Source organism: Bactrocera dorsalis, chromosome 2, assembly GCF_023373825.1.
Source record: "Bactrocera dorsalis isolate Fly_Bdor chromosome 2, ASM2337382v1, whole genome shotgun sequence".
NCBI lineage: Eukaryota > Metazoa > Arthropoda > Insecta > Diptera > Tephritidae > Bactrocera > Bactrocera dorsalis.
This window is the reverse complement of record NC_064304.1, coordinates 57,765,512-57,790,873: the sequence shown is the minus strand read 5'-3', so window position 1 is coordinate 57,790,873 and position 25,362 is coordinate 57,765,512. Positions and strand designations below refer to the sequence as shown.

The 25,362-nt window shown below is 41.5% G+C and overlaps 2 protein-coding genes across 6 annotated transcripts in view; both read right to left on the bottom strand.

Annotated features, from left to right (window-relative positions):
- The window catches only part of LOC125776324 (uncharacterized), a 369,137-nt gene that overhangs the window by 141,066 nt on the left and 202,709 nt on the right, over positions 1-25,362 (bottom strand). The window lies entirely within an intron of this gene.
- LOC125776358 (uncharacterized) overlaps positions 1-25,362 on the bottom strand; it is a 41,328-nt gene that overhangs the window by 9,291 nt on the left and 6,675 nt on the right. The window contains exon 2 of one of the 5 annotated variants that reach the window (XM_049448113.1): positions 22,488-23,634. The exons of the other annotated variants lie outside the window; for them this stretch is intronic. Coding sequence (XP_049304070.1) covers positions 22,896-23,615 — 720 coding nt within the window. The 5' untranslated portion in view covers positions 23,616-23,634 and the 3' untranslated portion in view covers positions 22,488-22,895. Of the gene's footprint in view, positions 1-22,487; positions 23,635-25,362 lie in introns of those variants that run through there. 5 annotated transcript variants of the gene reach the window in all.

Here is a 25,362-nt window from a genome sequence, read left to right as displayed (position 1 = left end):
TTTAGAACTAACAAGGTACTAAATATTTTCTGGAGCGCAGTTCTATTCTCCATCATCTGTTTCAGGTGTGCAGTTGATAATTTCTGTACAACATTTTTAGTTGAAACACTCCTTCAATTTTCAACGCTCTCAATATGTAATGCACTTAGTGAATGAGATTTTATTCTCTCAGCCGCGTGCTTCCAATTGTTGAAACCTTCGTCAACCCAAGCATGTTTGGATTGATTGGAACGAGAATCAAATTTAATCGTAAGTTTTTTTTCGCACGACTCACTGCAAATGCTACAAATTACTTTGTTTTTATTATTGAGTTGAAGCCATTGAAATTTTTCAAAAAATGTGTGGGTACAACTACCCACCATACCCAGAGTAAACGCCGCCCATGATCACAACAGACAGTCGAACGATTTTCTACTCGGCTCCTGCTCTCTAAGGGCATTCGTCAACAACTCGGTATAAGGAAACTGTCGGACGTCATTTCAAACTCCTTACGTACAGCTGCAACCGAAACCATTGGTTATCGAAAAATGCAAAAGAACAGCTGGTACGACGAGGAGTGGCGTGTCGCAGACTGCCTACCTCGCAACGTTACGATCGGCCACAACACGTGCGGGATATGATAGATACCGAGAGTTGAAGAGGGAAGCGAGACACGATTGCAGACAGAAAAAGAAAGAGGCCGAAATGCGTGAGTACGAAGAGCTTTAAGCTGGCCGACAGGGGTAATGCTCGAAAATTCTATGAAAAAATGCGGCGGCTTACAGAAGGTTTTAAGACCGGAGCATACTCTTGTAGAACCCACAAAGGTGATCTAGTCACCGATGCCCAGAGCATACTTAAATTATGGAGGGAACACTTCTCCAGCCTGCTGAATAGCACTGAACGTACAACGCCAGGAAAAGGCGCATCCGATGGAGCAGACGTTCCATTGCCCGACCATGAAGAAGTTCGGATAGCAATTACTTGTCTGAAGAACAACAAAGCGGCGGTCGATGGATTGCCGGCCGAGCTATTCAAACACGGCGACGAAGTTGTGATAAGGAGCATGCATCATCTTCTTTGCAAAATATGGTCGGACGAAGGCATGCACAACGATTGGAATTTAAGTGTACTCTGTCAAATCCACAAAAAGGCGATCCCAGTGTGGCTGTAGACCTGGAAAATCAACAACCGACCAGATATACAGCATGCGCCGTATCTTGGAAAAGACCCGTGAAAGGAGAATCGACACACACCACCTCTTCTTCTTATGACGCGATGTCTGAACTTGGTATCCGCGCAAAACTAATATGACTATGTAAACAGACGTTGAGCAACTAAAAGCTCTGTCAGTATCGGGAAGGACCTCTCCGAGCCGTTCGATACCAAACGAGGTTACAGACAATGCGGCTCCCTATCGTACGATTTCTTCTATCTGCTGCAGGAGAAAATAATTCGAGGTGCAGAACTTAATCGAGCAGGTACAATCTTTTATAAGAATGTACAGCTGGTAGCGATATTGATATCATCGGCCTCAGTACTTCCTGTCATCAAACAAACAGTCGTCGCACTAATCGACTTGGCTCTCACGCCACTGTTGACAGTCATAACTTTGAAGTCGTACTTCGGACTGAGTAGGCAATTGAGAAGCAAAGTCCTCTCTCGACGAACAAAACGCAAACTCTATAAGTCGCTCATAATTCCCGTCCTACTATATGCTGCAAAGGCTTAGACGATTACAACAACCGATGAGTCGACGTTACGAGTTTTCGAGAGAAAAGTTCTGCGAAAGATTTATGGTCCTTTGTGCGTTGGCCACGGCGAATATCGCATTCTATGGAACGATGAGCTGTGCGAGATATACGACGACATTGACATAGTTCAGCGAATTAAAAGTAAGCGGCTACATTGGCTAGGTCATGTTGTCCCGATGAACGAAAACACTCCAGCTCTGAAAGTATTCGACGCAGTACCCGCCGCGGAAAGCAGAGGAAGAGGAAGACCTCCAATCCGTTGGAAGGACCAAGTGAAGAAAGACCTGGCTTCGCTTGGGATATCCAATTGGCGCCACATAGCAAAAAGAGGAAACGACTGGCGCGCTGTTATTAACTCGGCTATAATCGCGTAAGCGGTGTCTATGCCAATTAAGAAGAAGAAGAAGAAGAATATTTCAACGCAAGATTGTTATATTAATTTCACTAAAAATAAATTCACGCAGAAACTAACAAATTAAGCATATTTCACGAATTAAAAAAAGGTGTTAACGCTTACATCCCATGCTATTTTTCTATGCCCCTTCTTCTCATTCCAAAAAAAATTCGTCAGAAGATGACGTAACAGTGTAATTGGTTTTTGTAACAATTGACACAACCAAAACTGGAAAAAGTAACAGTACTTGTAACACTCTCACTCAAACAAAAACCACTCACTCACTTCGTTTGGAAACCGTAAGAATTTCAATTTTATTTAAATGGAATATAAAATAAGTAATCAATTACCAACTCATCATCTAGATTTTGGAAAAACTTTAACTCCGAATTCTGTGCTAAAGTGGGTATGGGCAGATAGAAAATGCTCTCCACAAAATATATGCATATATATATAGCCGCAAGAGGCTTATAGTTTTCGAGATATTCGCGTTCAAGTCAAAATATTCACAAATTAAAGTAAGCAATTTTCGAATAGAACTGTCAAAGAGATGGCACGTGTCTACATTGGTGACCCCAGACAAAAAAAAATTATTTTTTAATAGTTAAATTGCGAAAATGATAAAAAGGAGATCATCGGCGGATACTTATAGCGACGTGGAACAGTCTCCACCGCAAAATACTAGACCACGAATTCCACTGCCTGCGATGTCGGAGGATAGCATTGAGGCTCACTTTTACTCGTTGGAGTTTTGGTTTGAAGCCTCACGTTTTTACTTTGATACAGCCAAATCCAACATAGTACTTGCAAGCGTACCTCCGGCAAAATTACTAGAGATGCGTACTCTTATTGATGATACACCAGCAACGGACAAATTTAGCTACATTCGTCGTAGAATCATCGAAAATAGAATCAAAGAAAACCGTAGGACAGTTGATGCGGAACGTTAAATCCACCGGACGGCAGCGCAGTAGATCTACGTCACGTGGGAGACCTGTAATTCAATATACGAACAATTTTTGTTGGTATCATGCAAAATTTGGTACAAATGCCATTAAATGTCGGCAACCATACTCGTTCACTCCAGTATCCAGTCCACGTCAATAGGCCAGCTCGGCTAATACCATATCAGAGCCCGGCAAACACTCTGATAATTCAACAGGCCTTTGCATTTACGACACTTCAGCAAAAATTAGTTTTTTAATAGATACATATATCCGTCATACCGAGGTCGACGAAATTAGCTAGAGTACGTCCATCATCTTTGTCATTGTTTGCCGCAAATGGCTCTCCCGTACAAACTTACGGTGAAGTCATGCTTAAATTAAATTTAAACCTACGCCGTGAATTTCTTTGGAAGTTCATAATCTCGACGTTTCGCAGGGTATACTTGGTGCGGATTTCTTAAGTCACCATGGCTTGATCGTTGATTTACAAGGTCAACGTCTCGTAGACCGAAACACCCTGGTCAAAACGTCGTGTCTAGTAACACAACATAGACATTCAACAAAAATATCAACTATAAATTTCACGCAAAATTTTTCGGACATTTTTAAGGAATTATCTGACATCACATGACTAAACACGTCAGTAGTTCATCATATTTCAACTACTGGCCCACCTGTATGCGCACGACCACGACGCTTATCATCGGAAAAACTCGCAGCTGCACGTGCAGAATTTGAACTCCTGATCAAGCTTGGTATTTGTCGTCCTTCGAATAGCAGCGTTTGCATTTAGTTCGCAAAGCCGATGGTTCTTGGAGACCGTGTGGTGACTATAGGGGTTTGAATGCTAACACGATTCCTGGCCGGTAGCAAATAAAATTATATTTTCGAAAATAGATTTGCAGAAACCGTTTCATCAGATGCCGATTCACCTCGATGATATCTGTAAAACCGCCATTATGACGGTGTTTGGACTTTTTGAACTTACTCATATGACGTTCGGATTAAGGAACGCTGCGCAGACGTTCCAGCGTTTAAATAACCAAGTACTTCGAGGCTTGGATTTTACATCAAAATCGATTGATGAACATAATCAACATCTTCGTATTGTATTTAACCGTTTTCGAGATTATAATTTAACAATCAATGTTGCCGAATCGCAATTCGGAGTATCTCAATTCGATTTTTTAGGCCATTCTATTACGAAAGACGGTATTCGCCCATTGCCAAGCCGCGTGGAAACACTAACAAACATGAAACCGCCCAAGATTGCAAAAGAGCTTAAACGTTTTTTGGCAATGCTCAACTTTTATCGGGGATTTCTTCCAAACGCCTTAGAGTTACAAGGACCTCTATTTGTAATGATTCCTGGGAATAAGAAAAACGACAGCACCATCTTAGATTGGAATGAAGATACCAAACGCCATTTGGAAGCTGCGAAAGCCCAACTATCAAACTGTGTTATGTTAGCTCATCCACTGCCTAATGTAGAACTTTCATTGTGGGTAGATGCATGCGATTTTTCAGCTGGAGCAGTCTTACATCAAATAGTAAATGACAAACTTCAGCCATTAGGATTTTTCTCAAGAAAGTTTTCATCAACTGAAATGCGATACAGTACGTATGACTGTGAGTTGACCGCGCTATGCAGCGCCGTTCGTCACATATTAGAAGATCGTAACTGCCACATTTACACTGACCATAAGTCACTTATATTCGCATTCTGACAACAACTGCATAAGGCTTCAGATCGTCAAGTTAGGCAATTGGATTTCATATCGCAAATCACTACTCATATCCGACATGTTCAAGGTAAAAGAAACGTAACTGCTGAACTATTATCGCGAATTCAATCACTTACGACCATCATTATTGACTACGGCGCCATCGCCGCGGACCAAGAGAACGATGAAGAGCTACTAGCATACCTGAATGGCAGCATTCGACACTCACTAAGATTCAAATCTTTTATATTATAACATCAAAATTTCGACAAACTTTTCTTCGGGCTACACACAATCTGTTGCACCCCGGTTCGCGTGCTACTGTCAAGATGATGGTCGACAGATTCGATTGGCCAGGCATTGCGAAAGATAGTAGAACCTTTTCCAAGTTTCCAATATCGGAGGGCAACCGATATTGCTTAACCATAATCGATCGATTTACGCGATGGCCAGATGCCATTCCGATTCTCAACATGACAGCTCCAGTTGTAGCAAAGGCCTTGCTAACCGGCTGGATTTCCCGTTTTGGAGTACCCATCGACATAACGTCGGATCTTGGTCGTCAGTTCGAAAGCGCCATATTTAAACAACTGCTAAACTATTTGGGAGTGACCCATTTAAAAACAACGCAGTATCATCCACAATGTAATGAACTAATAGAACGATGGCATCGCACATTAATGTCATAAAGTGGATCAGTGGACGACCTATTTACCTCTTATACTACTTGGACTGCGTTCAACATATAAAGGCGACATCGGGTCCACTCCTTCTGAATTGGTATATGGAACATCATTGCGATTACCTTCAGAGCTTTTCATCGTACAACCCAGTAACCAGAGCCAAACGGAAATCTTAGTGAAGCTCCGTCGTATCATGCGAGTTTTCGTTCATGGCGATCTCAAGTCTTGTGATCATGTCTTCATCCGCGATGATTCAGTCAGACCGTCATTATCAGCACCTTATACGAGGTATGTTCAAAAAGTATCGCGAATTTTGTGTTTTTTCAAAAATTATTTATTTATTCATGAATATCTATTTTGTCCCCTTCAAAGTAATCCCCATGAGATATTATACACTTGTGCCAACGGCTTTTCCAATCTTCGAAGCACTTCAAAACATCATTTTTTTTTATCTTCCTCAGCTCCTCCTTCGATGCCGTCTTTATCTCGTCAAGAGAAGCGAAGTCGTCCTTTCATGGGCCTCTTCAGTTTAGGGAACAAGAAAAAGTCACAGGGGGCCAGATCTAGGGAGTACGGTGGCTGCGGCATCATTAGAGTGTTGTTTTTGGCCAAAAAGTCGCGCACAAGCAACGATGTCGTAGTGCAAAAGCCAATTTTTGTTCTTCCACAAATCCGGGCGTTTCTGGTGGATTGCTTCGCACAAATTGCGCATAACTTGCAGGTAATCTTCCTTATTGACCGTTCTTCCCTGTGGCAAGAACTCATGATGCACCACGCCCCTGCAATCGAAAAAAACTGCCAATTACGATTCGCGATACTTTTTGAACACACCTCGTATGGGACCCTACAAAGTTTTGAGTCGCTCACTTAAGAATTTCGAAGTGGAAATAAAGGAGAATAAAGTTAAAGTTTCCATCGATTGTCGAAAGCCAGTTTTCATCACACCACCTATGACTCTCTAGGAGGAGGATACTGTGGCAACACCATAAATAATAGTTAGTTTTTAATTATCAATGCACCCGTGCGTTTTGACATGTTGTCTATCCTTTATTCTATTCTAAATATTTTAATATGTCAATCAACTATGGCAACACTGTAAACATTTTGATATGTCATTAAATCTTCCCTTTTCTAATAAAACTGTTAAAGAGATAGCACATGTCTACATATATATATATATATATATATATATATATATCTATACTAATATTATAAAGCTGAAGAGTTTGTTTGTTTGAACGCGCTAATCTCCGAAACTACTGGTTCGAATTGAATAATAGTCCATTTATCGAGGAAGGCTATAGGCTATATAGCATCACGCTGCGACCAATAGGAGCGAAGAAACAGTTGTAAATGTGTAAAAAACGGGGGAAATTATTTATCTTTGAGGGCTTTCGTTCCTTCCGCTGCGAAAGCGATCTTGAACCGAGTACACAAAAGTTATGTATGAAAGAATTATTTCTCTTTTAATGATCTAAAAAAAAATCCGTGAGTACCGTTTTTGTGATAACTAATTTCGTCGAAATTATTTGTTAGAGTTGTATTAACATAATAATATTAATTTTTCTATATTTATTGTTATTTTCTTCTGTCGTTACATGCAGTATAAAACTATTCAAATTTTTGAGGTAATCCGTAATTTTTGTGGTTAGCAGTCATTTTATTATTTTAGATCTTACTCGCTGATGTTAATTCTTACTCTGCTTTTCTTAGAAAATGCCTCGGTAGCGGAAATCTGGTATATCCAAAATGGCATGGTAGTTTTATTGACTGGTGATTTCCGTCAAACCCTCCCAGTGATTCAGAGGGGGACACCAGCAGATGAAATTCAAGCGCGAATTAAATCATCACGCTTATGGTCGACAGTTGAAAAAGTTCAGGACTTTACGCAGAAATGTTGTTGAAAATTGGTGATGGTTGTTTAGATGTTGACGTTGAAGGCTACATATTACTGTCAAGAGAATTTTGTAATTTAGTAGAAAATGATGTGGATTTCATTGCTAATGTTTTTCCGGAATTGCGACAAAATTTGCGTAGTGATCAGTGGTTGTGTGCAAGAGCAATATTACCACCAAGACATGAAATTGTTAATAGGATCAACACTGATATTTTAAACGCGGTTCAGGGAAAAATGAAGGAATATTTGTCAATGGATACAATTATAGATACGGAACTAAGTACTTCATATTCTGTGGAGTTTTTAAATTCACTTGAACTATCGGGTGTACCGTCACATAAACTTCAATTGAAACTAAATGTACCAGTAATGCTTATGCGAAATCTAGATGCTCCTTTGCTATGTAATGGAACAAAGCTTCGGATAACAAAATTGGGACAGAACATACTTGGTGCTACTATTTTAACAGGGGTCGGTAAGGGAAATAGTGTTATAATACCTCGGATACCAATTGTTCCCACTGACTTTCCATTCAAATTTAAAAGGGTTCAGTTTTTCGTCAAGCTTAGCTTTGCTGTCACTATAAAGAAGGCACAAGGACAAGCATTACAGGTAGCAGGAGTGCATTTAGAAAGCCCATGCTTCTCTCATGGTCAACTTTGTGTAGCCTGTTCACGTATATCTTCTTCTTCTTAATTGGCGTAGACACCGCTTACGCGATTATAGCCGAGTTAACAACCGCGCGCCAGTCGTTTCTTCTTTTGGAGACAATTGGATATTCCAAGCGAAGCCAGGTCCTTCTCCACTTGGTCCTTCCAACGGAGTGGAGGTCTTCCTCTTCCTCTGCTTCCCCCGGCGGGTACTGCGTCAAATACTTTCAGAGCTGGAGTGTTTTCATCCATCCGGACAACATGACCTAGCCAGCGTAGCCGCTGTCTTTTAATTCGCTGAACTATGTCAATGTCGTCGTATATCTCGTACAGCTCATCGTTCCATCGAATGCGATATTCGCCGTGGCCAACGCGCAAAGGACCATAAATCTTTCGCAGAATTTTTCTCTCGAAAACTCGCAACGTCGACTCATCCGCTGTTGACATCGTCCAAGCCTCTGCACCATATAGCAGGACGGGAATTATGAGTGACTTATAGAGTTTGGTTTTTGTCTGTCGAGAGAGGCCTTTGCTTCTCAATTGCCTACTCAGTCCGAAGTAGCACCTGTTGGCAAGAGTTATCCTGCGTTGGATTTCTAGGCTGACTTTGTTGGTGGTGTTTACGCTGGTTCCAAGATAGACGAAATTATCTACAACTTCAAAGTTATGACTGTCAACAGTGACGTGAGTGCCAAATCGCGAGTGCGACGACTGTTTGTTTGATGACAGGAGATATTTCGTCTTGCCTTCGTTCACTGCCAGACCCATTCGTTTTGCTTCCTTGTCCAGCCTGGAGAAAGCAGAACTAACGGCGCGGGTGTTGAGGCCGATGATATCAATATCATCGGCATACGCCAGCAGCTGTACATTTTTATAAAAGATTGTACCTTCTCTGTTGAGTTCTGCAGCTCGAACTATTTTCTCCAGCAGCAGATTGAAAAAGTCGCACGATAGGGAGTCGCCTTGTCTGAAGCCTCGTTTAGTATCGAACGGCTCGGAGAGGTTCTTCCCGATCCTGACGGAGGTTTTGGTGCCGCTCGGTGTCAGTTTACACAGCCGTATCAGTTTTGCGGGGATATCAAATTCAGACATCGCGGCATAAAGGCAGCTCCTTTTCGTGCTGTCGAAAGCAGCTTTGAAATCGACGAAGAGGTGGTGTGTGTCGATTCTCCTTTCACGAGTCTTTTCCAAGATTTGGCGCATGGTGAATATCTGGTCGGTTGTTGATTTGCCAGGTCTAAAGCCACACTGATAAGGTCCAACCAGTTCGTTGACGGTGGGCTTTAATCTTTCACACAATACGCTCGATAGAACCTTATATGCGATGTTGAGGAGGCTAATCCCACGGTAGTTGGCGCAGATTGTGGGGTCTCCTTTTTTATGGATTGAGCATAGCGCAATTAAATTCCAGTCGTTGGGCATGCTTTCGTCCGACCATATTTTACAAAAAAGCTGATGCATGCTCCTTATCAGTTCTTCGCCGCCGTGTTTGAATAGCTCGGCCGGCAATCCATCGCCCCTGCCGCTTTGTTGTTCTTCAGGCGGGTAATTGCTATTCGAACTTCTTCATGGTCGGGTAATGGAACGTCTGCTCCATCGTCATCGATTGGGGAATCGGGTTCGCCTTCTCCCGGTGTTGTGCTTTCACTGCCATTCAGCAGGCTAGAGAAGTGTTCACTCCATAATTTAAGTATGCTCTGGGCATCGGTAACTAGATCACCTTTGGGGGTTCTACAAGAGTATGCTCCGGTCTTGAAACCTTCTGTAAGCCGCCGCATTTTTTCGTAGAATTTTCGAGCATTACCCCTCTCACGCATTTCGGCCTCTTTCTTTTTCTGTCTGCAAATGCGTCTTGCTTCCCTCTTCAACTCTCGGTATCTATCCCATCCCGCACGTGTTGTGGTCGATCGTAACGTTGCGAGGTAGGCAGCCTGTTTTCTCTCCGCTGCGACACGGCACTCCTCGTCGTACCAGCTGTTCTTTTGCACTTTCCGAAAACCAATGGTTTCGGTTGCAGCTGTACGTAAGGTGTTTGAAATGCCGTCCCACAGTTCCCTTATACCGAGTTGTTGATGAGTGCTCTCAGAGAGCAGGAGTGCAAGCCGAGTAGAAAAACGTTCGGCTGTCTGTTGTGTTTGCAGCTTCTCGACGTCGAACCTTCCTTGTGTTTGTTGGCGTGCGTTTTTTGCTGCACAGTGGCGGGTGCGAATTTTGGCTGCAACAATATAGTGGTCCGAGTCGATGTTAGGACCTCGGAGCGCACGCACATCTAAAACACAGGAGACGTGTCTTCCGTCTATCACAACATGATCGATCTGGTTGGTGGTTTTTCGATCCGGAGACAGCCAGGTAGCGTGATGTATCTTCTCATGCTGGAATCTAGTACTACAGATAACCATATTTCGGGCCCCGGTGAAGTCGATCAGCCTCAACCCATTTGGGGATGTTTCCTCGTGGAGGCTGAATTTACCGACCGTAGTGCCAAAGATACCTTCTTTGCCCACCCTGGCGTTAAAGTTGCCAAGCACGATTTTTACATCGTGACGGGGCATCTCACATAAGTGCGCTCCAAGCACTCATAAAAGGCATCTTTGGTCACATCGTCCTTCCCTTCCGTCGGGGCGTGGGCGCAAATAAGCGATATGTTGAAGAACCTCGCTTTGATGCGGATTGTGGCTAGACGTTCATTCACCGCTGTGAATGATAGTACTCGGCGACGGAGTCTCTCTCCCACCACGAATATCACACCAAACCTGCGCTCCTTTATATGGCCACTGTAGTAAATGTCACAAGGACCTACTTGTCTCTGTCCTTGTCCCGTCCATCGCATTACTTGGACGGCGGTGATGTCAGCCTTTATTTTCACGAGGACATCAACCAGCTGGGCAGCGGCACCTTCCCAATTAAGGGACCGGACATTCCAGGTGCATGCCCTCAATTCGTAGTCCTTATTTCGTTTGCCATGGTCGTCATCAAAAGGGGGGTCACTCATCAGAGGCTTGTTGTTCCTTTTCATTGGGAGTGTTTTTTTACGTGGCGGGTCCCAAACCCAGCGCACAACCTTATGCAGGGGATGTTTCGCCTTCTCACTTTAGCTCGCCTTCAAACGGATGTTCTTAGGCTACCCAGAGGATACTTGGTCAAAGACCGGAAGTCGTGAGCTGCTGAATGGCGATCAGAGAACTTTCCTCACTTGCGTGAATTTCTACACATGACTCCATCCTCCAGTGCCCGGACTTTACACATATTTGCACCCGACGGGAAAACTTATAACATGGTCTACAAAAATATCCTAGATTAGCACTCTGTATTTTATTTTTTTAAATTGTTAGAATTCAGAATTATTTATTTTTGTTACGGTTAAATATATTTTAACATTTTTTGTTGCATTTCAATACGCATATTTTAAGGTGTTGAAATTTTTTTGTCTGTAGTAATTTTTAAAAAATGTTGATCTCAGCCAAGCAATAAAATTTAGTTATCACCTTGACTCATTTCTATTATTATACCCTTACCCTTTATCTCTCATACTTATTTAATGTCTCCACTGCGGGCGAAGCCGCGGGTAAAGAGCTAGTATATAAGTATATATTAGGCTGTGTCATTCTGAGGAAACCTTTTTTTTCAACTGAAAAACAGGCTCAAAACTTTCGAAAATGTGAGAAACAACGTCACTCAAAAGATGAGCTCTTAATATTAATATTAAGAGGTGCCTCTATCAAATTTTCTGTTTTCCATATAAATAACATGGGAAAAAACCATTTTTTTATGGTGGTTATTGTGCGGAGGTTGTTATATGTGCACGCGATGGCTGCCAGTGGGGATGGTAAACTCGATTCCCATTTTACTCGAGAATCGAGTTTTCTCGTAACATAATCGATTTTTTGTTATCGATCTTCAGTAGTCGAAGTCGATTAAGAATCGATTCTTGACATTCGAAAAATTGAAAAGTTGAAAAAAAGGTTGCCTCAGAATGACACACCCTAATATATATATATATATACATATATTTATACCTAAAACTTGAAATTATTAAATGAATTTGTAAAAATATTGAAAATTGAATTATTTAAAATTAAATTAAGAAACTCTATTATATATACTTACCTTAATATTACATTTATAATACTAATCTATTACTTACCTTTAAAATACTCTAGTAGAATGTTTAACGATAGATAATTATACTTACCCTTTGTAACGCATACTTATATTATCACTAGTTTAAGCCGTTAGTTTAAGATTTAGGTTAAGCAGTTCCATAAAACGGAATAAAGAACTCTGTTGTAATTAGAACGTGAAACCGAATGCACGTGATTAGCAATTAGGCTTTAAACAAAAGAACGTCAGCATGGACGTAAAAAACGGAACGGCACATTTAGACGAACACTTTGAAGTCATAAAGAGCTACCTCAGAAATTGGCTCACTGCAGAGAACAAAAAAGGTTAGCACATCTAAGTAGACGCATCACGGCCTCCGAGTCAGGAACTTTGAAGCGGCGTGTGACAAGCCCTGTGGAGCTCCGAGAAACAGTGCGACCACGACACGAAAACGACGGCAAGTGACAAAAAATTTCGCCTAAAAAAGCCAGGAAGACCCACGCAAACGAAGGAACGGTGGAGGAAGCACCTTAAAACGCAAAAGAGAGGTAACAAATCAGGAATAAATCTGCAAGTCAGAAAACTAATAATAAGCCTAAACCGCAAACAGAGACCATGATAATAAAACCAGCAGAAGGAAATATCTACGCCGAAGTCCTCAATAATATCCATAGCAAGGTAGATCTTAAGGAAGCAGAGGTGAAGATCAAAGTGATCTGTTATTAGAACTGGAGAAGGGACCGACTACAAAGGCCAGCTTCTATGAGGCACTTAAGACCACTCTTAAGGAAACTGGAACTGTGGTCGACCTTAAAACTAACGCTACCATAGAGATCAGAGACCTCGACTCGCTCATAACGAAAGAGGAAGTAGCAGGGGCTGTCAAAGAAGCGCTAAAGGACTCAACTGAAGGCTTATCGATTAATATAAGAGCTCCTAACATAAGAGACCAGGTAGAGTATATATAACGCTAGACCAGTATAGAGCTGATACATACGCATCAAAATTGGCTGGATTAATTGCAGACTGTGGTTGAAAGAAACCCCCAAAAGATGCTTTCTCAGCTTTGGACCAAGGCACTTAACCTGGGACTGCAAAGGGCCCGATAAAAAAAGACAAGGTGCTTACATAAAATGCGGCCAACCAGGTCGCAGAATGAAAGAATGCACAAAGCCACCTTCATGCTGCCTTTATGAAGAGGCTAAACACGAAAAAGACGGTCATATCCGTGACCCGGAAATAAAGATCATACAAGCAAACATGCATAGATGCAAGGCCGCTGACGCACTACTCTCGCAAATTCTGATAGAGAACGACTACGAGATAGTCATAATAAACGAGCAAATCAAAAAGAAAGAGAGAGGTACCTGGCTCAACCGCCGCTATATGGTTACTCTAGGGAGTATCGCCACCATTGTAGACAATGGGAACGGCAACGGTTTCGTCTGGACCAAATGCGACCCTTTTACAGTTATTAGCTGCTAATCGATAGTATATAGGAATTCCTAGAAAAGCTCGATAATATAGAGGACACAGGCGGGTCTATAGAAAGTCAATTGATTATCGCCGGAGACCTAAACTCCAGAGCCGTAGAGTGGAATATACCAAACACGGACGCGAGAGGAAAGCGCATTATAGAAATGGCTGCGCCGCTAGGGCTAATAGTGCTCAATACGGGAAATGCAACCTCGTCGCGGATCCTACACGAGATTCAGGCACGGAGGAACCGCATCCCAATAAGCCGAGCAATACAAAGCAGCAAAAAAGACGCTGAAGCACGCCATCGAAGGCAGCAAAAAGAAAAAATGGGAGAATATAAACCGAAATCCCTGGGGACACGGGTATAAAATAGTGATAAAGAAACTCGGCGCTCAAGCAAAGCCACCTGACGTAACCGCTGCCAAAATGGAGTACATCGTGAACGCACTATTTCCCACACACGAAATAAGGCCAGTGATCCAGACCACACTCTAAGATCTGCGCAAATCCCCCAGACTACTTTTGAAGAGCTGCAATTAACCACTGACAAGCTTAAGTCCAACAAATCACCCGGCAGAAGTCCTCAAAATAAACGCTGCAGAGTGCCCGGGAGTACTGTGCAATGCCCGCCTTGAAGCCGGAATATTCCCTGGACCCTGGAAAAAGCAACGGCTGGTGCTAATCAGAGAGGGAAAAGGATACCCCAATTCGCCTTCAGTATACCGTCTATTATGCATGCTTGACACAGTGGGAAAGCTGTACGAAAGCGTACCTAAACCCAGACTCGAAGTGACTATCAACGAAGCTGGTGGACTCTCCCCTAGACAACATGGCTTTAGACCCGGCAGATCACCCATAGGAGCAATAAAATGCGTCATAGAAAGCGTAGAAGCTGCACAGCGTAGATAGCACAAATACAAAAGAATAGGGTTGCTGGCGACTCTATATGTCCGGAACGCCTTCGACAGCGCTAGATGGTAGAAATGATCGACGCTCTCGAGAAAAGCTTCGAGATGCCAGATTACCTCAAGACTGTGGTGCGGAGCTACCTTAGTAATAGGAAACTTCTGTATGAGACTATAAAGGGATCACGACAGATAGCAGTCACGTAAGGAGCAGCACAAGGATCAATTTTAAGCCCAGGTCTATGGAACATGCCAGATGAATCGTATTTAATTGCCTACGCGGACGACATTACAGCAGCAATCACAGCAAGGGATACAGACGACGCGCGAAGAAAGCTAGGTCATGATACGTACGCAAGCATGACTCAACTCACACAGCCTCCAGCTCTCTACGGAAAATCAGAGCTACTACTGCTAACAAACAAGCGCATACCCCTAGAGGTAAGCATGCACACGACAACGGATATTTTTAGGACACAAAAGCACTAAACAAGCTAAAGACTGGACCCCAAACTTAGTCTATTAATGGCCAACACAGGAAACCCCAGCCAGAAAACAGAAAGCTCTTAGTGTCGACGGCAACCAGCGTCTTATTATAAGAAGCCAAAATCTGGGAAGACGCGCTTAAAAAGGAAAACCGGCGTAAGGCAGTGGCCAGAGTATACCGCACCGCAGCCCCCAGAGTTACATCAGCCTACCGAATAGTACGAGTATCAGGCGATGCAATATTAGTTATAAGCTGTGTTTAAAATGTTGCAAATTCAAAATGAATTACCGACCACTTTCTCAATTATTAAATAAAAAATACTTTATTTTAAATGTATAACAATTTTATTTTAAGTTATGTATGTTGGAAGTTCAATTTTACGGAGCGGGGTAGATATAGTTCCCAAACCGAGCGATAGCAGGAGATATCGACGTGGCGTCGCGTACGATGGATACGTTGCAGCGCGAGGGATCAGTTGAGGACGAATTAAAAAAGGCGAATGTGTATATTCGAATGTTGATGTGTCGATGGGCGAACTGCCGGTGTCGAATTATGTAAGGGAATGAGCTTACCCGTTGTCGATTCCTTTTGTTTAGTGGGTGTATAGGTATGGTGAGTTGTGTTGGTGTCATCAGCTGTGGTGAATCAAGCTGTCTTATTAGAGTTCGCCAGTTTTCTCTAGTAAAGTGGGTGGATGCTTAACTCATTTAAACAAGCGGCAATGCTTCAATTGACCTTCTAGCATATGAAAGAATAAAGCTGCGTACGATAACAACATGGCAACAAAGATAAGAGAATGAAAGTGTCGGCAGATGGGCGGCCAGGCTAATAAACCCGAAATAATAAATTTACACAACCCAGCTGTTATCCGGCCACGGATACTTCAAAAAGTACCTCTACAGAATGGAAAAAGTCGAAGAGCCCATAACAACAGGCAATACGAGACATGGGAAGCAACAAAAAAAGGACAGGACCAAAACGGCGATAGTTGCTACAAATACAAGGTCGCCTAATTGTCAACAGTGCTAATGGAGAGATCATCATTAACTGCTTGCCCACTTTCGAGGCGTTTCCGGAGATTTGAGTTTGTGAAATCGGTGCCCTTATGCATAAATTGTTTGCATAAGAGGCATACCGTATTCAAATGTAGAGCGGATCGACGTCGGGTATGCAATCGATCTCATCACACACTGTTGCACCAGTAACCCCGCTACACCGCATCCGCAACCATCGACCACGCATGCCATGCATACAGCGAATATGCCGGTTCGGGTAATATTGGCAACAGCAGTAATTTTAGTGAGGATTGCGGACTCGACATCAGCACAAAACGTTAAGCGTAATAAAAATTGGCAATTCCAATACAAAAATGGGATCAAAACTATACGCGTTTATCAAGTCGCGGTTAAATAATTATGAATTTTTGGCGGGATTCATCCAGACCATAACATCAATGTTAGTGGTTGGATAATTCCGTATAATATTGAACTGGCGGTTCCAGAATTCCACAAATTCTGCAAGTCTGCCAAGAATTGACCGACAAACTGCATTGGGGACATGTGCCAACGAAAAAAAATCCTGCGGATCAAGTGTCTCGGGGTTGTAACGTGGACGAATTGAATAATTCGATATAGTTTGGCGGTCCACAGTTCCTCCTAGAAGACCCCGCGTAAAGGCCAATTAATAGCCACTTCCAGCTCTCACCAGTAGACGAAGCATTATAGAAGATGAAAAACAAATTCGACGACTGAGAAAAGTTCAATATCGGACCTTATTGAAAAGTTGTCTTCTCATAAAAAATTGCTTCGTGTGGTCGCATACTACGATGGAGACGAGCATCAAATTCCTCCATGGGACGGGATCTGACATCAGAAGAGATTAACTTGAGATTTCTAAAAATTGTACAGGTGGTTCAACATTCAGAATTTTTGGATGTTATTCAAAAATTGCATTAAGGTACAACCCTAACCCGCAAACTTGCAAAAACTCAACCCGTTTTTGCATCAATATTCGGCCGCTTTCGTTCTAAATTAATCCGAATAGGAGATCGCCTATTAAATGCACCTCTCCCATATAATGCCATAAACTGTATATGTACATTGTTTTCATTACAAGCAGAAGTCACAAAACCAAATAATGAGAAATATGCAAGCCGAAAGACTTTGGAGGCTATCCTCAACTCTCACCTCCTAGTACCTCTAAGCTAAGACCAATACGACTGCGAGGCGTTAACACCAGCCCATCTGCCAATAAGACGTTCCCTGCGAGCATTATCCCCAGAAAAAGTGGATCAAGTTCGTTGTTGCGATAGATGGCAACTTGTTTGCTATCTCAAGCAACAGTTCTGGCGACAGTGGTCAAAAGTATACCTGACGGGCCTTCAGGACGTGGCGACTAAGACGGGCACAATCAAGCGTTCCATCCACAAACTGGCCTTGCTTCCAACAGAGGTTGAAGAAACATGTCCCTGTCAATGTAGCCGGTGTTGCGTCAAGCGACAAATATATATACATATTTATACCTAAAACTTGAAATAATTAAATGAATTTGTAAAAATATTGAAAAGTGAATTATTAAAAATTAAATTAAGGAACTCTATTATACGTAAAATACTTACCCTAATATTTATAATACTATTATACTTATTACTGACTTTAATTCTTACCTTAACATAATACAGTAACTCGTTTAACGAAAGATAATTGTATTTACCCCTTTTCTAACACATATATACATTACCATTAGTTTTAGCCGTTAGTTTAACATTTAGGTTAAACAATTCCATAAAACGGAATAAAGAATTCTATTGTGATTAGAACGTGAAACCGGTCAGGTGTCCTTGGTGACCAGTGGAATGTGCAATTTCTTGATATGAATTTGATTTCAAATTTTCGTTGGAGCTCCACAATTACCGAGTGGCTATGAGGCAAGTTGCTCCATCTTTCTGGAACCAAACGCTAGAGGGTTTAACCGGATTGTTATTTGAATTTTGTACGAAAAAAGGGTTAAGTCATCATGAATTATCCATTGTAGTCTGTTAACTGCAAGTCGCGGCGATAAATTCCGAGTCGAAACTCTAAGATATGCCAGAATTGGCGATTGAATAACCGCGATTGTTTCCTTAACACAAACATACAGATCTCGACGGAACGGTCTTTTTTCAATACTTCCATATTCGGAAATGGTATATTTACCAACTTCTACTCGCGAGAATCCCATTTTGACGGATATGATGGATTGCAAAGCATGATACCGCTGCACTATTCACACCTTTTTTCGTATCCCAAGCATTCAAATACTTAAATAACATGCCTACAACAAAAGTAAATAGATTTTCACACAAAAAAAAGTTATTGCGGTTGCTATACTGCATATAATTTCAAAGTTCTTTCGTCGCGAACTACATTTTGCACTGGCGCTTCAAAAAAATATACCTCATCTATCCGGGGTGCTCATAGTTCGAATGCCTGATGTAGGTATTAGCGGCCTTCGGACGTGCCTCAAAAATAAACCTGATCGATACAATAACACCGGGATTTATCATGAGAAGTGAAGACTGATAGATTTAACATAACCCATTACATGATTTCGCATTCTTTATTTGCGATATAATATTTTTTTTATTTTATTTTTAAGTTTGTTTGCAAAAATAGTTATGGTAAAACATAGTATTTGTATACATACAAACAATTTGTTCTTGTGTAAGTTACTCGAATTTATGAAAACTTTATTTATGATTTGAAACTATTTTTGCACTAGTTATGAGCATTACCCCTGTCGGCCAGCTTATCAAGCTCTTCGTACTCACGCATTTCGGCCTCTTTCTTTTTCTGTCTGCAAATGCGTCTCGCTTCCCTCTTCAACTCTTGGTATCTATCCCATCCCGCACGTGTTGTAACGTTGCGATGTAGGCAGCCTGTTTTCGCTCCGCTGCGACACGGTACTCCTCGTCGTACCAGCTGTTCTTTTGCATTTTCCGAAAACCAATGGTTTCGGTTGCAGCACCAATGGTTCGGAGTTTGAAATGCTGTCCCACAGTTTCCTTATACCGAGTTGTTGAAGAGTGTTCTCAAAGAGCAGGAGTGCAAGCCGAGTAGAAAAGCGTTCGGCAGTCTGTGGTGATTGCAGCTTCTCGACGTCGAACCTTCCTTGTGTTTGTTGGCGTGAGTTAAGGAACGTTTCATTTCTCAAAAAACCAAAACATCTCTTGTTTATGTCGAACCACACATAAACAAATAGTGATAAACAATTCCAATATATGGTGTGAAATAGAAATGGTATCACACATAACAAGGGTTATCTCCTACACGCTATTCTCTCGGGACTGTGTGTCTATCTTCAAATAACATAGCAGACAGCAAATAGAAACTAGTACTGTGTGTCTTTCTTCAAATAACATAGCAGACAGCAAATAGAGACTAGTACCATAAAGTAGTATAAATAGCATTAAATTATCAAAATGTATTTAGTCTTAGTTTTGTATTAATAAAGGAACTTGCCCTGACGGTGCAAAGTACATACAAAAGTGAATCAATTGTGATTAACTGGGGGCTCAACCGGGATAGCAAATTTTTACTTGCTATCAAAAAAGGCCAGGAGACATCGTTGAAAAGACAGGAACTCCGCGATCCTAAAGAAGGATAAATTAATTATTATTATTAAAATACCACGGGAAGTAGGACTTCCGATGCAAAGTGCTTGAAAAAGTAGCATACGATTCAAAGCAAATCCTGAAAAAGCGGACAGCGTCGAATCCAACAAAAACGAAACAACAGTAATCTGAGAAAGAAGATTACATGTTTACACCTCGATTAAACAGCAAGAAAGCATCCTTTGACGACAACAAAAATATACTCCAACCAGAAGCAAAAGCTATTAAGATGACTGAAGCAGCAGCACTCAAAGTACACATTGATGTCCTTACGACTCAACTCAATTCGTTAAAGACCGACTTCGATGCATTAAGGACACAGTCACAGTTTTCGATGACCACGGCACCACCTATGCCTGCTCTAAAACCACAATTCGCACAAGCAAGCCAAATAAGCACAGAAATTTTTAAATGCCTACCAACATTTGACGGAGCAGAGGGCGAATATAACCCTTGGCGCACCCAGGTGTGGACACAGATGGAGAATATAAAAGAACTTATATACAGCCCTGAGTATTACAATTGCGTATACATAATCAGAGCAAAAATAATAGGAGCTGCTTCTAAAGTTCTATCAGTTAATGGAACTCAACTTAATTTCTATGCTATAATCAACCGCTTGGATTATACCTATTCGGCTAAACGACCACTACATGTCCTGAAAGAAATAATGATGAAGAAAAAGCAAGGAAGTAAAACTCTCACTGAATTCCACGACGAAATACATCAAGCCTTAACATTGATTCAACAAAAAATAAAAACAATGGAAGATAATAAACGAGCTGGTAGATTATCAGACGTGAGTGATGACGCCATCCTCACATTTATTATGGGACTCCGGAGCAACTACACCAGAGGTATACTTTATGCCAAGTATGAGGAGGAAATTAAGGAAATAATGAAAGCAAATGAAAATATTAGTGACACCCTACCCTTCACTACTACTATCCAAGCTACAATTAGGACGCAAACAGAAGATCCTATTTGGACAAAATAATACCCTTACCCCGTGGCAGACCATGACTTCGTCAACAAAGAAATAGATAGGCTTTTAGAAAATGGAATAATTCAGCCGAGTAAAAGTCCGTACAATTCCCCCATTTGGACTGTTCCAAAGAAAGAATTAGACGGAAATGATAGACTTAAACAGAGAATGGTGGTCGACTACCAAAAACTTAACGCGCATATTATAAACGACCGCTACCATATACCTGATATTAATATGACAGTTCAAAATTTAGGTAAAGCTAAAGTTTTCTCGACCATCGATTTAGAATCAGGATTCCATCAAATTTTAACAAAGGAATCCGATCGCGAAAACACCGCATTTGCAGTGAATGGCGCAAGGTATGAGTTTGTTAGGATGCCGTTTGGACTTAAGAACGCACCCTCAATCTTTCAACGATGCATAAACGTCATTTTGCGACAATATATCGGTAAATTTGCTTACGTTTATGTAGACGATGTTTTAATATTTTCTTCTACGCCTGACATATTCGAACTATAGTCAATGCACTGCATGAAGCTAATATGAAAATTTCGGACGACAAGTCCCATTTTTTCCAGGACTCTGTTGAGTGCCTTGGCCACATAATTAAATATAACAGAGTAACGGTTGATCCAAGAAAGATTCAAGCTATAAAAGAGTATTCAATGCCAAAAACCTTAAAAGAACTCAGATCATTTTTAGGTTTGGCTAGCTACTATAGGAAATTTGTAAAAAACTTCGCACAAATCACTAAACCACTAACTCCACACCTACGAGGTGACTCAGTAATGATTTCAAAAAATCAAAGTGCGCGAGTAGAAGTATAGCTCGATGAAGCGGCAATTACTGCCATAGAAAAAATAAAAGATGCTTTGCAAAAACAGGTAGAACTTTATCAGCCGGATTTTACCAAACCATTTGAACTAACTACCGATGCCAGTAACCAAGCAATTGGAGCAGTTTTCTCCCAATCTCGCCAACCTATTGCTTTTATTTCTTGAACGTTAACCGACACTGAAAAAAATTACAGCACAAATGAAAAAGAACTTCTTGCAATCGTGTGGGCGGTACAGAAGCTCCGCAATTTTTTATACGGCATCAGTGATTTAACCATTTATACTGACCACCAATCACTCATTTATTCTATTTCGGAAAAAAACCCGAATACCAAATTAAAAAGGTGGAAGAATTTTATTCAGGAATTTAGTCCCAAACTTGTCTACAAACCTGGCCACCAAAATGTAGTAGCTGACGCACTCTCCCGTCAACAAATCAACAATACAACAGATTGTTCTCAACATTCAGCACAGAGCTCTCTAACTGACCAAATAAAGAGGGTGAAACAACCTTTGAACTCATCCAAAAATCAAATAATACCTATTCTAGATCCCACAAAAATAAGCAAGATTTTTTAACAAAACTACAACAAGTAGCTAAACCCAATGTAAGTAACGCACTAAGAATAGATGAAGAGTTAATATTCCACTTTAAGGATGATATTATTTCCCACTTTCCCAATTGTACCTTTGTGATAGCACCAAACTTACTAATTGACATTACTAATCAAAACGAACAATTAGAATTAGCAGAAAAACACACAGACGTGCACACCGAAATTATGAAAACAATGTGCAAGAAGTATTGCTTAACTACTTTTGGTCTAACATCAGAGAAATGTGCAAGAAAGAAGCGATAGACTGTCAAATTTGTTTAACAAACAAATACGAACGACAACCAAACAGACAACCTATTGGAAAAACACCAATACCAACTGAAAAAATCTTAAGCGTTTTTAAGATTGAAGTTAAACACGATGGACTCACTAAGATGTGTAACTAAAAGCTAATTGCCTGTGCTAAATTCGAATTTAAATAATTCCGATTAAAAATTGAAAAGCGTCCGTTCGCGGTTATGATCTTTAATACAATAATAATCCTTATTCCAACAGTTCATTAGTTAGCCTAAATCTTAACCTAACGGCTTAGACTAAAGGTAAGTATGTATACAAAAAAGGGGTAAGTATGTAGTTCTAATTCAATTCAGCATCTTAAATTCATGGTAATAGATTATTCTAATACATAGGTAGTAGATGATGGTTATAGTTATATGCTACAAAAATTGTAAGTATTTTACATGATGGAAAACGTTTTAGAATGTATTCAAATAAATTAACAAATTTATTTCTTAAAAAATAATAGATTAAAAATATTCTTAGATTTAGAGTCGCATGACGCAACACCGGCCACCTTGACAGGATCATGATCCTTCAACTTCGACAGGCAGCAGGGCGAGCTTGTGAATGGGGCGCTTAATGGTGCCTGTCTTGGTTGCCACGTCTGCCACTCGTACCTTTCCGTCTCGTCCTTCTACGGTTGCGGCGTTTCGTTCTAGTACCCACTGCTGCGGTGGCGTGTTGTCTTCGTGGACGAGGACGAGATCGCCGGGCTGCAGGTTGCGTTTCGGGTGCAGCCATTTGTTGCGCTCCTGAAGACTGGTAATGTACGTTTTGGACCATTGTCGCCAAAACTGTTGCTTGAGACAGCAAACAAGTTGCCATCTCTCGCAATAGTGAATCGGGTCCGTTGACACTTGTGCCGGTGGTAAGGCTCGGAGGGAGCACCCTATTAGCAGGTGTGCTGGAGTCAATGCTTCGCCGTCGTTGGGATCCTGGCTCAACGGTGCGAGGGGCCGCGAGTTGAGGATGGCCTCCACTTCGGCCAGCAGTGTTCCTAGTTCTTCGGCGGTGAGCAGTACGTTGCCCATTGCGCGCACGGCGAGGTGTTTGGCGGACTTCACTGCCGCCTCCGATAACCCGCCGAAGTGCGGCGCCCTCGGTGGTATAAAGGCGAATTTGAACCCTTCTTCGGCGGCTAGTAATGAAATTAGCTGGGACAGAAACGCCTCTTTGAGTTCGCGCAACTTGCGATCGGCGCAGACGAAGTTGGTTGCGTTGTCGCTGTATATCGTCTGTGGCATCCCTCGGCGACCAATGAACCTTTTTAGGGCGAGAATAAAGGAATTAGTTGATAAATCAGAGACTAATTCTAAGTGTACTGCTTTAGACGTGAAACAAACGAAAACTGCGATATAGGTTTTTACGGGTGGTCGACCGCGTATTTTTAATGTAGTATAAATTGGACCACAAAAATCTACGCCACATATAAGAAAGGGTCGTAGCGCTCGAAGCCTTTCAACTGGCAAGTTTCCCATTATTTGGGTTTGCAACTTCGGCTTATAATGAAAGCAGTGTGTACAGTTTCTTACGGTTCTACTGCATGCTTCTCTTGCATTGATCAACCATATGCGTTCTCGAAGCAGCGCAACCAACGCTTTTGCCCCTGCGTTGTGATTTCGAAAGTGCAGGAACCGTAAATAATTAATAACGAAGTGCGAATTCTTATTTAGTAATAATGGGAATTTGGCATCGTATGGGAGAGGTGCATTTAAAAGGCGACCTCCTACTCGGATTAATTTGAATGAAAGCGACATATCCGAGTACTCCTGCAAAAACGGATTCAGTTTTTGCAAGTTTGCGGGTAGCGTGGTGCCTTTCGTGAGTTTTTGGATTTCATTCGCAAATTCCGAATGTTGAATCACCTGAACAATTTTTAAAAAACTCCAGTGCAATTCGTCAGATGTCAGGTCCCTTCCCTCCGTAGGTATTTTTGGTCGTCTAATCCACCGTAATAGATAGGCAACCACACGAAGCAATTTTTGATGAGAAGAGATTTTTTCGATAAGGTTCAATAGTGAATTCTCTTTCACATTTATGGCTAGTGTGAAAGTATTTTTCTTCTTCTCTAATGCTTCATCGTCTGGGGAAAGCTGGAAGTGAGTGTTAATTGGCCATAAAGCGGGGTCTTCTAGGAGGAACTGTGGACCGCCAAACCATATTGAATTATTCAATTCATCCACGTTGCAACCCCGAGACACTTGATCCGCAGGATTTTGTTTTGTTGGCACATGTCGCCAATTTATATTGTCAGTCCATTCCTGGATTTCAGACACTCTATTTGCAACAAAGGTTTGTAATGACGATGGATGCGTTTTTACCCAATGCAATACGAATTCAGAGTCTGTCCAAAATATAATTTTTTCAAATTTTCGATTCAACATTGGCGCAATTCGTGACCATAATTTGGCAAGAAGATGTACTGCCGAGAGCTCGAGACGCGGAAGAGACTTGGTCTTCAGCGGAGCCACTCTAGATTTTGCAGTAAGCAGCATACATTTGACACCACTAGCAGATTGGCTTCGTATATATATGCAGCATCCGTACGCTCTTATTGAAGCGTCGGAGAAGCCATGAATTTGGCAGATAGCACTCGACTCTAGATTTACGTATCGAAGAATGCTAATTGATGACAGCTGCAGTAGGTTGGCTTTGAAATTCTGCCAGCTAGTATCAAGGCGCAATGGAATCGACTCATCCCAATCGAGTTTTTGGATCCCAAGCTCTTGCAATAAGATTTTTGCTGTGGTAACTAGTGGGGCTAATAATCCAAGAGGATCGAAAAGGCGAGCAGAGACTGATAGTATGTTTCGTTTAGTGGCTCGCAGATCATGAAAATTGGCAATCGAAACAAATCCTCTTTCGGCAACCAATGGATTCCTAGTGTTTTAGTTGAGTTTTTGTCATTGAAGCTTAATGACTTTTCAGTATAATTACTGTCGAAAAATATAGGGTGGTTCGAAAACCACTTTGTTAAGGTGAATCCGGCCG